The sequence below is a fragment of the Photinus pyralis genome, unplaced genomic scaffold (genome assembly GCF_008802855.1).
Source record: "Photinus pyralis isolate 1611_PpyrPB1 unplaced genomic scaffold, Ppyr1.3 Ppyr1.4_LG10, whole genome shotgun sequence".
Lineage (NCBI taxonomy): Eukaryota > Metazoa > Arthropoda > Insecta > Coleoptera > Lampyridae > Photinus > Photinus pyralis.
In genome coordinates this window covers 11,220,635-11,234,508 of record NW_022170250.1, presented here as the reverse complement: position 1 = coordinate 11,234,508, position 13,874 = coordinate 11,220,635, and the positions used below count along the sequence as shown (strand labels likewise).

Here is a 13,874-nt window from a genome sequence, read left to right as displayed (position 1 = left end):
ATATAATGTGCGAGGAGGTGAACGAAAGTCAGGTTAATGCATTAGTGAGTTTAGGATTAGAGTGGTAGTTAGGTTAGGTGAGAAATCTTGAATCAGGAGAATATAATGTGCGAGGAGGTGATTGAAGGGTAGGTTAATGCATTAGTGAGGTTAGGTTGGAGTGCTAGTTAGGTTAGGTAAGAAATCTTGTATCAGGAGAATATAATGTGCGAGGAGGTGAACGAAGGTTAGGTTAATGCATTAGTGAGGTTAGGATTAGAGTGGTAGTTAGGTTAGGTGACCAATCTTGTATCAGGATAATATAATGTGCGAGGAGGTTAGGTTAGAGTGCTAGTTAGAAGCGGTGAGGTTAGATGACAAAATTTTCCTGTGAGCATTAGAGCCGCATTAGGTTCATCAGGTGTGGAATAGCCGCTTAAGTGCGTTTTTTCGGCGGAAAAGCCCAGGACCTCAAATTTCTCAATGTTGTGCAAGGTTTATATTCTCGTTCTGTACATGTGCAAATTTAACTCGGAACGTGTTTTATTATAAACTATTTTTCGTCTTATTTACAAATCGTACTTCGCCAGTAATTAACAACTCACTTAAAGCCTAATTACAAATTTAATTATCTTGTACTCTGTACAGGAATAGTTTTTTTTTAATTAACTTAACAAGGCCGTCAGGGCATCCAAAAAGTGCGTCCTATCCTTGGTCGGTATTTCGAAATCTGCAACAGAAAGCAGCAGGGGCTCGTGCAGCACGTACGCCGCGTTACTTACATGCCGTATCGAAATAATCACAGTTGGTATCGCAGTTTGTTCGCTGAGCTGCTTGTTCGAAGGCCTTACCGAAGAAGCTGCAATTTACGATTTTTAAGTGGGGGGTTAGTGCGAAAGTTTCGCTTACTTTTTCGGTGAGTTCTCGCATAGGGGAGGAATGCCGAGGACGATGCACGTGCCGTTTTCGACGCTTTTCGGCGCCGAGACGATGAGGGGTAAGGAGGACGCCTTGCGATTCCTCGACATGACGACGTACGCGCGAATTATGAATTGCGCCAGTAGCGAGAGGATGTGCTGGTGGGCGAACAGGTACCAGTCGAGGCCGCCCTCCTGAACGATGTAGTAAATAAACGGGCCGGCCGAGATGATCTTCTTCATGTCCAAGGCGGCTTGGATCGTCTTGAACAGGCTCATCGTGATCCCTTTCGCTTTCTCGATCGCGCCGCTCAGAATGTGCCGATGCGACCTGGAGAGGCAGTCGAGCGCGGACTGAAACAGTTCCTCCATCTTCTTGTTCTGGTGCTGGAAGTAGAGGTTTGAAGTACACGCGACGAGGAAAGGGGGGTAATTACCACGGCCTCTAGGAGCGTCATCATACCGTAGACAACGTCGGCGGCGCAGTACTTGTTTCTGTAACCGTACGACATCGTGAACGTCGCGTATTCGATGTCCCCCAAGCCGTATTTCTCGCTGAACTTCTCGATCGCGCTGGGGAATTCCTGGCGTAATTGCAAGTCCATCGATAGGTAGTTCTGGCGACTTTGGACCAGAGGAAACCTGTCCGATTGAAATTTTCGTTTATTGTAACGGCCGGCCGCTTTTACGTTCAATATTACACATATACCGCTTCATAGCGAACGTGAACAAAAGTATGTCGAAATAAAAGGCGATAACAACTTGTACGGTTTTAATAGGTGCGCGTTTCGAAATAAGCGATGAGAGGTCCTTGACTTGTAAAGGAGGTTTTAGCAAGACGAGGTTAGACAATCAAAATGTATCGAAGGTAATAAGATAATCCTGTGCACATCATTTGTTTTTAGAAAAGGACAGCCGAATCTTTCCTTCCTGTGGCAACACTAAACGTTTTTGGAGAAAGATGTAGCATGGGGTTCGAGGGATGTGGAATACCCCCCAAAAGTACACCCCATCTGTACCCTCGCCAAAGGAAGGCTTGATAATTCTTCCTCTATTTCCTCTACAAACCTCACGTGAGTTTTTGAGAAAATGTAATCAAATACTACATGTATGGGTGGAGGGGCGGGGGTGTCCATACTCCCCAGACCCCCAGCATTGCTTTTTTAGGGTCCTGGGACCTCCCCAATGCCCCCTGCGTAATTTGATTGAAATTAGTGCCCCTCCTTCCTCTCACAGATACTAGATTTTTAATGTAATTTCTACATAATATACGAAGAGGTCTTTTTTTAGCTCTGTCAGAATTATTTCAAAGCTTTCATTCGGTTTAAAAGTTTGCCAATTCTGTATCAGGATCACATGAGGGCGAGGAGGTGTTTCTTTTCCTAATACTACACCTGTTACTTGTCGACTAACTTATGCAAAAGGTGTTGTGCTACTAGGAGAACATAATATACGAAGAGGTCTTTTTCTAGCTCTGTCAGAATTATTTCAAAGCTTTCATTCGATTTAAAAATTTGCCATTCTGTATACGGATCATATGAGTGCGAGGAGGTGTTTCTTTTCCTAATACTACACCTGTTACTTGTCGACAAACTTATGCAAAAGGTGTCGTGCTACTAGGAGAACATAATATACGAAGAGGTCTTTTTCTAGCTCTGTCAGAATTTTTTCAAAGCTTTCATTCAATTTAAAAATTTGCCAATTCTGTATCAGGATCATATGAGTGCGAGGAGGTGTTTCCTTTCCTAATACACCTGGTACTTGTCGACAAACAAATGCAAAAGGTGTCGTGCTACTAGGAGAACATAATATACGAAGAGGTCTTTTTCTAGCTCTGTCAGAATTATTTCAAAGCTTTCATTTCGATTTAAAAATTTACCAATTCTGTATCAGGATCATATGAGTGCGAGGAGGTGTTTCTTTTCCAAATACTACACCTGTTACTTGTCTACAAACTTAATACTACACCTGTTACTTGTCGACAAACTTATGCAAAAGGTGTTGTGCTACTAGGAGAATATAATGTACGAAGAGGTCTTTTTCTAGCTCTGTCAGAATTATTTCAAAGCTTTCATTCGATATAAAAATTTGCCAATTCTGTATCAGGATCATATGAGTGCGAAGAGGTGTTTATTTTCCTAATACCACACCTGCTACTTGTCGACAAACTTATGCAAAAGGTGTCGTGCTACTAGGAGAACATAATATACGAAGAGGTCTTTTTCTAGCTCTGTCAGAATTATTTCAAAGCTTTCATTCGATTTAAAAATTTGCCCATTCTGTATCAGGATCATATGAGTGCGAGGAGGTGTTTCTTTTCCTAATACTACACCTGTTACTTGTCGACAAACTTTTGCAAAAGGTGTTGTGCTACTAGGAGAATATAATGTACGAGGAGGCCTTTTTCTAGCTCTGTCAGAATTATTTCAATGCTTTCATTCGATTTAAAAATTTGCCATTCTGTATCCGGATCATATGAGTTGCGAGGAGGTGTTTCTTTTCCTAATACTACACCTGTTACTTGTCGACAAACTTTTACAAAAGGTGTTGTGCTACTAGGAGAATATAATGTACGAGGAGGTCTTTTTCTAGCTCTGTCAGAATTATTTCAAAGCTTTCATTCGATTTAAAAATTTGCCAATTCTGTATCAGGATCATATGAGTGCGAGGAGGTGTTTCTTTCCTAATACTACACCTGTTACTTGTCGAACAAACTTATGCAAAAGGTGTCGTGCTACTAGGAGAACATAATATACGAAGAGGTCTTTTTTTAGCTCTGTCAGAATTATTTCAAAGCTTTCATTGGATTTGAAAATTTGCCAATTCTGTATCAGGATCACATTGAGGGCTGAGGAGGTGTTTCTTTTCCTAATACTACACCTGTTACTTGTCGACAAACTTATGCAAAAGGTGTCGTGCTACTAGGAGAACATAATATACGAAGAGGTCTTTTTCTAGCTCTGTCAGAATTATTTCAAAACTTTCATTCGATTTAAAAATTTGCCAATTCTGTATCAGGATCATATGAGTGCGAGGAGGTGTTTCTTTTCCTAATACTACACCTGTTACTTGTCGACTAACTTATGCAAAAGGTGTCGTGCTACTAGGAGAACATAATATACGAAGAGGTCTTTTTTTAGCTCTGTCAGAATTATTTCAAAGCTTTCATTCGATTTGAAAATTTGCCAATTCTGTATCAGGATCATATGAGTGCGAGAGGTGTTTCTTTTCCTAATACTACACCTGTTACTTGTCGACTAACTTATGCAAAAGGTGTTGTGCTACTAGGAGAACATAATATACGAAGAGGTCTTTTTCTAGCTCTGTCAGAATTATTTCAAAGCTTTCATTCGATTTAAAAATTTGCCAATTCTGTATCAGGATCATATGAGTGCGAGAAGGTGTTTCTTTTCCTAATACTACACCTGTTACTTGTCGAAAAACTTATGCAAAAGGGGTCGTGCTACTAGGAGAACATAATATACGAAGAGGTCTTTTTTTAGCTCTGTCAGAATTATTTCAAAGCTTTCATTCGATTTAAAAATTTGCCATTTCTGTATCAGGATCACATGAGGGCGAGGAGGTGTTTCTTTTCCTAATACTACACCTGTTACTTGTCGACAAACTTATGCAAAAGGTGTCGTGCTATTAGAAGAACATAATGTACGAAGAGGTCTTTTTCTAGCTCTGTCAGAATTATTTCAAAGCTTTCATTCGATTTAAAAATTTGCCAATTCTGTATCAGGATCATATGAGTGCGAGAAGGTGTTTCTTTTTCTAATACTACACCTGTTACTTGTCGACTAACTTATGCAAAAGGGGTCGTGCTACTAGGAGAACATAATATACGAAGAGGTCTTTTTTTAGCTCTGTCAGAATTATTTCAAAGCTTTCATTCGATTTGAAAATTTGCCAATTCTGTATTAGGATCATATGAGTGCGAGAAGGTGTTTCTTTTTCTAATACTACACCTGTTACTTGTCGACTAACTTATGCAAAAGGTGTCGTGCTACTAGGAGAACATAATATACGAAGAGGTCTTTTTCTAGCTCTGTCAGAATTATTTCAAAGCTTTCATTCGATTTGAAAATTTGCCAATTCTGTATCAGGATCATATGAGTGCGAGAAGGTGTTTCTTTTTCTAACACTACACCTGTTACTTGTCGACTAACTTATGCAAAAGGTGTTGTGCTACTAGGAGAACATAATATACGAAGAGGTCTTTTTCTAGCTCTGTCAGAATTATTTCAAAGCTTTCATTCGATTTCAAAATTTGCCAATTCTGTATCAGGATCATATGAGTGCGAGAAGGTGTTTCTTTTTCTAATACTACACCTGTTACTTGTCGACTAACTTATGCAAAAGGGGTCGTGCTACTAGGAGAACATAATATACGAAGAGGTCTTTTTTTAGCTCTGTCAGAATTATTTCAAAGCTTTCATTCGATTTAAAAATTTGCCATTTCTGTATCAGGATCACATGAGGGCGAGGAGGTGTTTCTTTTCCTAATACTACACCTGTTACTTGTCGACAAACTTATGCAAAAGGTGTCGTGCTATTAGAAGAACATAATGTACGAAGAGGTCTTTTTCTAGCTCTGTCAGAATTATTTCAAAGCTTTCATTCGATTTAAACATTTGCCAATTCTGTATCAGGATCATATGAGTGCGAGGAGGTGTTTCTTTTCCTAATACTACACCTGTTACTTTTCCTAATACTACACCTGTTACTTTTCAACAAGCTAATGCAAAAGGTTTCGTGCTACTAGGAGAACATAATACACGAAGAGGTCTCTTTCTAGCTCTGTCAGAATTATTTCAAAGCTTTCATTCGATTTGAAAATTTGCTTATTCTGTATCAGGATCATATGAGTGCGAGGAGGTGTTTCTTTTCCTAATACTACACCTGTTACTTGTCGACAAACTTATGCAAAAGGTGTCGTGCTACTAGGAGAACATAATGCACGAAGAGGTCTTTTTCTATCTCTGTCAGAATAATTTCAAAGCTTTCATTCGATTTAAAAATTTGCCAATTCTGTATCAGGATCATATGAGTGGGAGGAGGTGTTTCTTTTCCTAATACTACACCTGTTACTTTTCGACAAACTTATGCAAGTGGTGTCGTGCTACTAGGAGAACATAATATACGAAGAGGTCTTTTTCTAGCTCTGTCAGAATTATTTCAAAGCTTTCATTCGATTTAAAAATTTGCCAATTCTGTATCAGGATCATATGAGTGCGAGGAGGTGTTTCTTTTTCTAATACTACACCTGTTACTTGTCGACAATCTTATGCAAAAGGTGTTGTGCTACTAGGAGAACATAATAAAGAGGAAGAGACTTACCCCATATCCGCAAGCAACTCGTGCAACCGTTTATCGCCCCGAATGGACCACAGCTTTAACTTGACGGCGGTGAACATCGAATACTTGAGACTAGCCTCGATGGACCAATGCCGGTACAAGACCAGCTTCAGGTCCTTCTCGAACGCGATCTTCAGAGAGGTCAAATTGTCGGTGTCGCTTGTCCTGTTCAGCAGGCGGGTGGCGTGCGCCTGCAGATTGCCCGTCTCCAATACGTACTGCGTGTGCTCGATCTTCTCGAAGATCATCTGCTCGGTTAGCGCGACGATCGTGTACCACAGCAAGTCCTTGTCGTCCTTGTTCAGCTTCCACGCCAAATCGAACATGTAGAGGGCGCTCTGAAAGCACAAACCGCACAGATCGCGACTAATGGCACTCCCTCACACTCACGGCTTTCGCGTAGTAAGTGAACTGTGAATACTCGAAGAGAATCTTCTCTCGATTCGCCTCCCACAACCTACGTTCACGACGTTTCATTATGGCTTCCTCGCCCAGCCGTCTTCGTTTGGCGGCTCGGCCCTCCGCCTCGTCGCCGCTCTCGTCCAAATTCTCCTCGTCGTCCTCCTCGTCCGACTGTAAACAAATATATTACGTGAACCCCCCTCCGTGTCGCAGTGCTAGTGAAAAGGCGTACCTCGTCCTCGCGGAAGATGTCTGGAAACTCGGGTACATCGCTATCGTCATCGGGACTCCACAGCAACCGAATTTGCCCGTTACTGTATATATTGCAAAGATCTGTCGGCCTGTGCGAGTCGAGCACGAAAAATATAACGTCGTCTTCGGGCTCCAAAACGTCGATTAGATCGATCGTGCCGCCGCAGTTGATCAGGACGAAGCACTTCACTTGATCGGCGTTTTCCTGGTAGACACCTTTAAGATCGCTGATACCTTGGACGACGGCGAGGGTGTAAGTGATTTGCTTGTACTTCAGCAGAGACTGGAGGATTTTGCAGGTACAGATGCTGTCGATGTCGAAGTTAACGATGAGGCAGATTCGCTGAAAGTGACGATTGTTGGGAAATGGAAGGAAAGTGCAAGTGGGACGTACCTTTCCTGTGAGAAATTCGTAAAATTCCGTTTTCAAATTTTCCAAATACATTTTTTAAGGCATTCTAACCTAATTGTCCACAACTTCAACCGCCAAAACAAAAACGTCCTTGACTGACAGCTGTTACAGTGTTGCCTACATTAAAAAAAAACACAAACACAGGCACACACCAGTGGCGGGTTAGAACACGTTCTACGCTAGGGACAATTTTGATCGATTGCTTTATTTTCTGTGTGAAGGTAGGCACTATATCTCTTTAGCACCTACTGCTGTTACTCGTTTTATCCGATTGAAGAAGCTAAGTACTGCTCTGAAGTCTAGTTGCCCGGTCTCCCCGAGGTCATTTAGCCTTTGCTCGACAGCAGCCTCGCAACCACATAGAATGTGTTCAGCTGACAGATGCAGGTAGTAATTTTTGCATTTCTTTATAATCGTATTTGTGTTTTATATGCCGCATGTTATACATTTTGTGTGTTTCAATCTTTGTTTTTGAAATTTATCTAAGGCACCTCTCAATGAATTTCTGGGAGGAGTAGCAGATAAACTGATGAGCCTAGGGAATGATAGAAAGGTGTAATTTGAGATTTGGACAAAGGACCCAGGGGTGAGTTGGATAGGCTCGATCCGCTCTAAAATGTACTTGAAATGGGTCTTAAGAAAGGTCAAAAAGCTTTTCAATTTTACACAAAACCCTCAATTTGTATGGTATTAAGAAGTACGAGGGACAATGCCACCCTTTATAAAGTAAAGTAAACGAAACGTAGGACTGCCACTGCATTCCCGAAAAAAAACAAACTTGATGAATGCGACCATTATCTCCTAACCTTCAAAATTTCCTGGGACCTAACCTCAACTTGTAAAACCTTCCAATGTCTCATTCCGGAGAAATTGATATCTATCGAGACACCCCCATACGTTATTTAGGTAAGAAACGTAAAATTCGCTTACAATTAACCCCCCAAAGTACAGGATATGCAAATGAAATCGGTGAGGCCTTTCGTTCCATGATCGGCCCGAAATGGGTTGCGGTCACTTATGGTGTCGCCACCACCTACGTCCTAGCCGACACCGCCAGCAAGACCAAAGATGCTCACGTAACCCCCATCTTTTCCTTCAAGCGTTATCATGCAACCGAATTTTCAGATACAGCACCGCGGCGATCCGAAGACGGTGAGCTTCGTCGCGTTCGACACGTTCGCGTGGCAGATGCTCGCCTCCGTCGTCGTGCCGGGCATTACGATTAATCGAACATGTGCGGCCGCCGGTTATCTCCTGACGTACAATCGAACTTTACCGTCGACGACGAAAAAGTGGATAGTAACCGGGATTGGACTGACAATGATTCCATTCATTATTAAGCCCATAGATCATCTGATCGATCGTTTGCTGGACGGGACGCTGCGAAAGTACGCCCCCGAAAAGTTTGACGTGCTCAAAGACGACCCCAAAGTTAAAAAGGGTTAAGTCCTAAGTGTTCCATGTTGTTTTAGTTTTAGAGAATATATTTACAATTGTTTACTGTTATATTTGAATGTTATTTAAATAAATTGTTATGTTTGACTCTGATATATGTTTTTATCTTATTGCTCAATTTACCTACAGCTCCAGCTCATCCCCCTCCCATAAGGACTTTTTATTTTCTTGAAACTTAGATATTAAGGAACAGTTTTCCAATTTTCAAAATTCCGAGATTTCCTTCCATTGAAAAGCGATGAGAAGGGCAGGAGGGGGGGGGTGAATCCCTCGAAGGGACGTCGAGATTACTACTGGCTCCAACAAAGGGTCAGAACAGGCGGCATCGTTAGGGGAGGGGGGAACCTAGTACGTTAGTGAGGGACGAGGTAACCTTCTACAGAGCCATCGAAATCCTAGGACTTGCATTTATGTGGATAGACGATTCGAGTCTTATCTATTAATTGCTGATTTCTGTTTCAGGGATCTCCTAGGTCTAAGAATGCAGTTAAAAGATGGCGATCGAAGGACTGAACAGGCACTGAAACTAGTTACGAAAGAATGGAGGTATGGCACAATGGGCCTTTGGTGTGCCTAAGAGCTGCCTGGTCGGACCCCGTGTAGATAGAATACAATAGAACCAACAAAAACCTTTGGAGGCGAGAGATCTTTCAGCTCTATTTTGACTTACTGTCCAAGGTCACTACTAGAGGAGAACGGGGAGAGAGTGACCTTTGAACTTCACCTTAGCCTTGAACGGTATATATCACTACTGCCTGACCTTGAAAGCGAATGCCCGTGAGCACCACCTTGACCTACTTTCCAAGATCACTGCCATGTGGCATGCAACCTTTGAACTTTTGTTACCTTGACCTAATTTCCAAAGTCACCGCTAGGTGGCGAGCGACTTTGAACTGAGCCAGATTCGGCCTAATATGACTATATATCTATTGTGCAAGTGTTTCATTCAATTCAATGATCTTATCAGGAAAGACAAGATCATGGATCTACTGGCGGAAATTTCACCACGGTCGTAGGGGGACATTGATTTATTTTCAGATACTTACCTTTTTTGATATTATGTTCTCTTAATACCAATCCTATCATTTCCTTCTGATATAAATTTTTCTTGTACAGAGACGATTGTATCAGGGTCACAGATATGCAGGAAGGTGTGGGATGTATTGGCAGATCTTTCAAAAGTATATTTAGTGTTACGGAAGGGCTTTATAGAGAGCTCAATTGTTTAGAAAAGGGTTTGAAAAATGCCAGGAAATTCTTGGGATAGTTCAAGGACCCCATTCAAAAAGTGTCAGTGTTTTACAAATAGTACAATTAACACTTCCACCCCCAAATACGAATGAATAAAAAATGTCTTCTTACTATCTCCCTCTTCATTTATTTTAACTAATAACTCCTACAGAATAGCGAATTCTTAACGTAAACGGCCATCCTTAATCGTTAATTCGATTGATTAATTCCCACTCTACGAATCAAACCAAAGTCAGGGCGATATATATATTCTATATATATATATATATATATATATGAATGTTTATGTAGGGGTAGGGGTTATGGGCCCATGTAGGTTTCAAACGACAATCCTCTTGAAAAAATTACTTGTGTAATGTGTATTGCGGATTAAATGCAAAAATACCACACCACCACCAAAGGTCACCATTTAATATACCGTCAAAATAAACTAATCAAATTCCAGTCGTTTAAACGATCCGACCGCGCCAATCCCCAAATCCCGATCCATGTACGATGGTCTTCTATCGCGACTCGATTCATCCGTGATCATCTTCTCCGATTCGATGAAGAACTGCACGTTACTTAAGAGCAAATCTTGCATTTCGACTGAAAAATCACGAGATTGACAAAGCAAGGGGATAAAATTCGCCTCAATACCGTGAAGATCGTAAATAGAAGGCGCGGTTCCTCCAAACTCTTTGGGAAAACACCCCTGTGGTACGAATTTAAGTACGCCCTCAAACGAGTCGGTAAAGTGCAACTGAAAAGGCGAGAGTGAGCTGGGGTGATTGTAAATCGGACACTTACACATTCCAAAAGTTTCTTGTTGATTAAAGGTTTAATTAATCCCTTCAAAAGGTCAGCTATGGGTCCCAAGTTGGTATAGTAGAGACCTTTGAGGCGCACTGGTAGTGCCTCCTGTAGGTAAGTTAGGAACTTCTTCACTTCGGTTACGTGTGTCTTCAAAACATGGCCTACAGTGGCATCCTCAAAATCGCACACGATTACCAAACCATCACTGGTGCCGCTCCTTAGTATGTCAACTACGAGGACCATATCCATAATCTTCAGCTGGTCCTTGAGGATGTACCTGCTGAGGTCATGATCAAGTAATTTGATATAGAACACCCTGTAGTTCTCCGGAGTCCTTTTGGGAAGAAACGCGTACAGCCTAAAACAACCCAATAAAGTACCCTTTTCCGGCGATTAATACGTTCGCAGTTACACCACTTCCATATCCGACAGCATCTTCGGCCTTCGCGGATCCGTGCCGGCGAAAAACTCGGGCCACGCGTTTCTGTACGTGAAAAATCGCTCTAGCGTCGACTTTGCACTCTCGATGCTCCAGTAGCAGCTGTGCAGGAAAACGATGAGGTGCATCTCTGGAAGAGCGGATCAAATGAGCGCGGGCACTTGCGTCGATCGATCAAACCTGAAATGGGCGGCAGATGGACCTGCTTCGCGTACCATTCCTTCAAACTTTGTATGTCCTCTTCGCGCAACTCTTTATGTTTTCGGTACTCCAAAGCTACGTTTTCATCGTCCATTCCGTACGGTAATTCTTGAAGGGTGGGACTGTGCAACGTACTCGAATTGAATAGCTATTTTTGTGAGAAGCAATTATTCATTCAAACTACCTACTTGACCTTGTTTTCTAAACTAAGTGAGAAATCTTGTATTTATCATGCTGAATTGTCCTCAAACTGTATAATTTACATATTTATTCTGAAGACATATATAGAAACCAATTTCGGAAGAAGATTCAAAGGGCTGTAACTTTTGAACCAGTAGCCCAATCTTGGAACTGTTTGAAATTATGGAATCTACAGGCCCCATTCTATAAGAAATTTTTTTTTCCGGGTCGATCTGAGACAATTTTTTTTTCGGGCCAAAAAAAAAGGCAGTGTACAACCTTCCTTTTTTACCAAAAATCGACTACACCAAAATTTCTCGGAAAAACACTTCTTATTAATTTTGGGGCGTAGAATCCAAAACAACTCGTACTTTTTCGTTTAGATTTCTCAATCAAAGGTTATAGACTAGAAACCAATTTCGCAAGAAGATTCAAAGGGCTGTAACTTTTGAACTAGTAGCCCAATCTTGGAATTGTTTGAAATTATGGATTCTACAGGCCACATTCTATAAGAAAATTTTTTTCCCGCGTCGATCTGAGACAATTTTTTTACGGGGGCTCAAAAAAAGGCAGTGTATAACCTTCCTTTTTTACCAAAAATTGACTACACCAAAATTTCTCGGGAAAACACTTTTTCTTATTAAAATTTTTTTTTGGGGGTTTTTTTTGGGGGCGTTTATAATTCCAATTAAATTCCCCCCCGTACCTTCAATCAGACTTCTCAATAAAAAGTTATAGACTAGAACAATTTAGAAAAAAAAATTCAAAGGCTGTAACTTTTGAACTAGTAGCCCAATCTATGGAACTGTTTGAAATTATGGAATCTAACAGGCCCCATTCTATAGAAAATTTTTTTCGCGTGTTCGATCTGGACAATTTTTTTTTTCGGGCAAAAAAGGCGTCGTACAACCTTCCTTTTTTACCAAAAAATCGACTACACCAAAATTTCTCGAGAAAACACTTTTTCTTATTAATTTTGGGGCGTAGAATCCAAAACAATTCGTACTTTTTCGATTAGACTTCTCAATCAAAAGTTGTAGACTATGACACTCAAATTGATTTTCTACATTCCAATGTATTAAGCTTTTATCCGGGAGTGCCCTTTTTGTATGTTTGTATCAGAATGACTCATACTGCAGTGGTTTTGGTACCTTTACCAAAGTTCGCTCCAAAGCATTGCAAGCCGTTTTTAGACCATTCGACTTATCGTAGTCCTTTAGAGACTACTTTCAATCCCTTCAGTTACCTTAGTCGGCTCGATCCAAAGTAAAAATTTCTAGTTCTTTCCATATTTGCATAAACACAACTTACTACAAATCTTGACCTTTCAAACACTTGCACTTCATCATCTTCAAATTGCATACTGCATAATTATGTTATGTGCGACTTATTTTAAATAATCTCGTCTACATAAAAATGAAACTATGTGAAAATAGTTAAATGAGTCGTTCCGGCTTACTTGATTTGGACAATAATAAGGACACTCAAAGATACAAGTGCAAAAAGGTTGTTTACTTTCGTTGTCGAAATACGAATTCAAATCAGTTCCGATCTTCCACAATCGGAAGATATCCTTTGTCATGTAGCGTTTAGGAGTCACAACTATTTCAAAGTGAGCCCGACATAAATTGGTGAGATCGAGGGGTTGCCCCCAGAACACCCCTAAATGCTTCTGGAAACTCTCACCGCGGAAATACACCTAGATTCCTTGAAGTTCTCGACTTAGGTTAGGCTCCTCAGTGAAACATTCTCTACAGTATCGAGAAGAGGGTTTCATGGTCCTTCCTCGGCCCCTGTCAATCATGTCCTGAATGCTAAACGGTTAGTGGATGGGAGTGTTACTGGGGCGGGTCTAGGGGGTATGAAATACCACTCAGTTCTATTGCCATTTGTAGAAAACAACCCTAATGTTCTGGAAATTGTTATCGATTTTTTTGGTTCTCTCCCCCAGACCCCTCGGTGCAACGTTCTCAAGAAAATGAAGAAGATTTTCTCACAGTCCTGCCCTGTCAATCGATTGCTGAATCTTGTAAAGTTTGTGGAAGAGCGTATTCCATACTCCCCAGTGCACCAACTACCAAGTCCCATTTCCATTTCTAGAACACCACCATAAGGGTACCGATGTCCTGGTCATCGTCTTTCTTATTGTTTATAGGCGGAGGGGGGGGGGCTCTAAGCTAAGCGCTCACCAACAGCTGTCAAGAAAGCCTAAACGGTTTGTGATAGAGAG

General features: G+C 41.1%; 3 protein-coding genes across 3 annotated transcripts; 1 reads left to right on the top strand and 2 right to left on the bottom strand.

Moving 5' to 3' along the window:
- Positions 1-504: 504 nt before the first annotated feature.
- Positions 505-7,425, bottom strand: LOC116162209 (cell division control protein 45 homolog). Its single transcript, XM_031475764.1, has 8 exons — positions 7,306-7,425; positions 6,892-7,254; positions 6,648-6,830; positions 6,240-6,595; positions 1,334-1,538; positions 889-1,283; positions 762-838; positions 505-709 (listed from the first exon to the last, which is right to left on the bottom strand). Exons 1-8 carry the CDS (start codon positions 7,354-7,356, stop codon positions 645-647), a joined length of 1,695 nt encoding a protein of 564 aa, XP_031331624.1. The 5' UTR covers positions 7,357-7,425; the 3' UTR covers positions 505-644.
- Positions 7,426-8,121: 696 nt separating this feature from the next.
- On the top strand, positions 8,122-8,871 carry LOC116161760 (mitochondrial fission process protein 1-like). Its single transcript, XM_031475223.1, has 3 exons — positions 8,122-8,229; positions 8,275-8,399; positions 8,449-8,871. Exons 1-3 carry the CDS (start codon positions 8,175-8,177, stop codon positions 8,767-8,769), a joined length of 501 nt encoding a protein of 166 aa, XP_031331083.1. The 5' UTR covers positions 8,122-8,174; the 3' UTR covers positions 8,770-8,871.
- A 1,554-nt stretch (positions 8,872-10,425) lies between these two features.
- LOC116162032 (alpha-tocopherol transfer protein-like) lies at positions 10,426-11,601 on the bottom strand. Its single transcript, XM_031475549.1, has 5 exons — positions 11,444-11,601; positions 11,237-11,393; positions 10,819-11,182; positions 10,669-10,771; positions 10,426-10,617 (listed from the first exon to the last, which is right to left on the bottom strand). The coding sequence occupies exons 1-5, from the start codon at positions 11,556-11,558 to the stop codon at positions 10,460-10,462; spliced, it is 897 nt and encodes a 298-aa protein (XP_031331409.1). The 5' UTR covers positions 11,559-11,601; the 3' UTR covers positions 10,426-10,459.
- Positions 11,602-13,874: the final 2,273 nt, after the last annotated feature.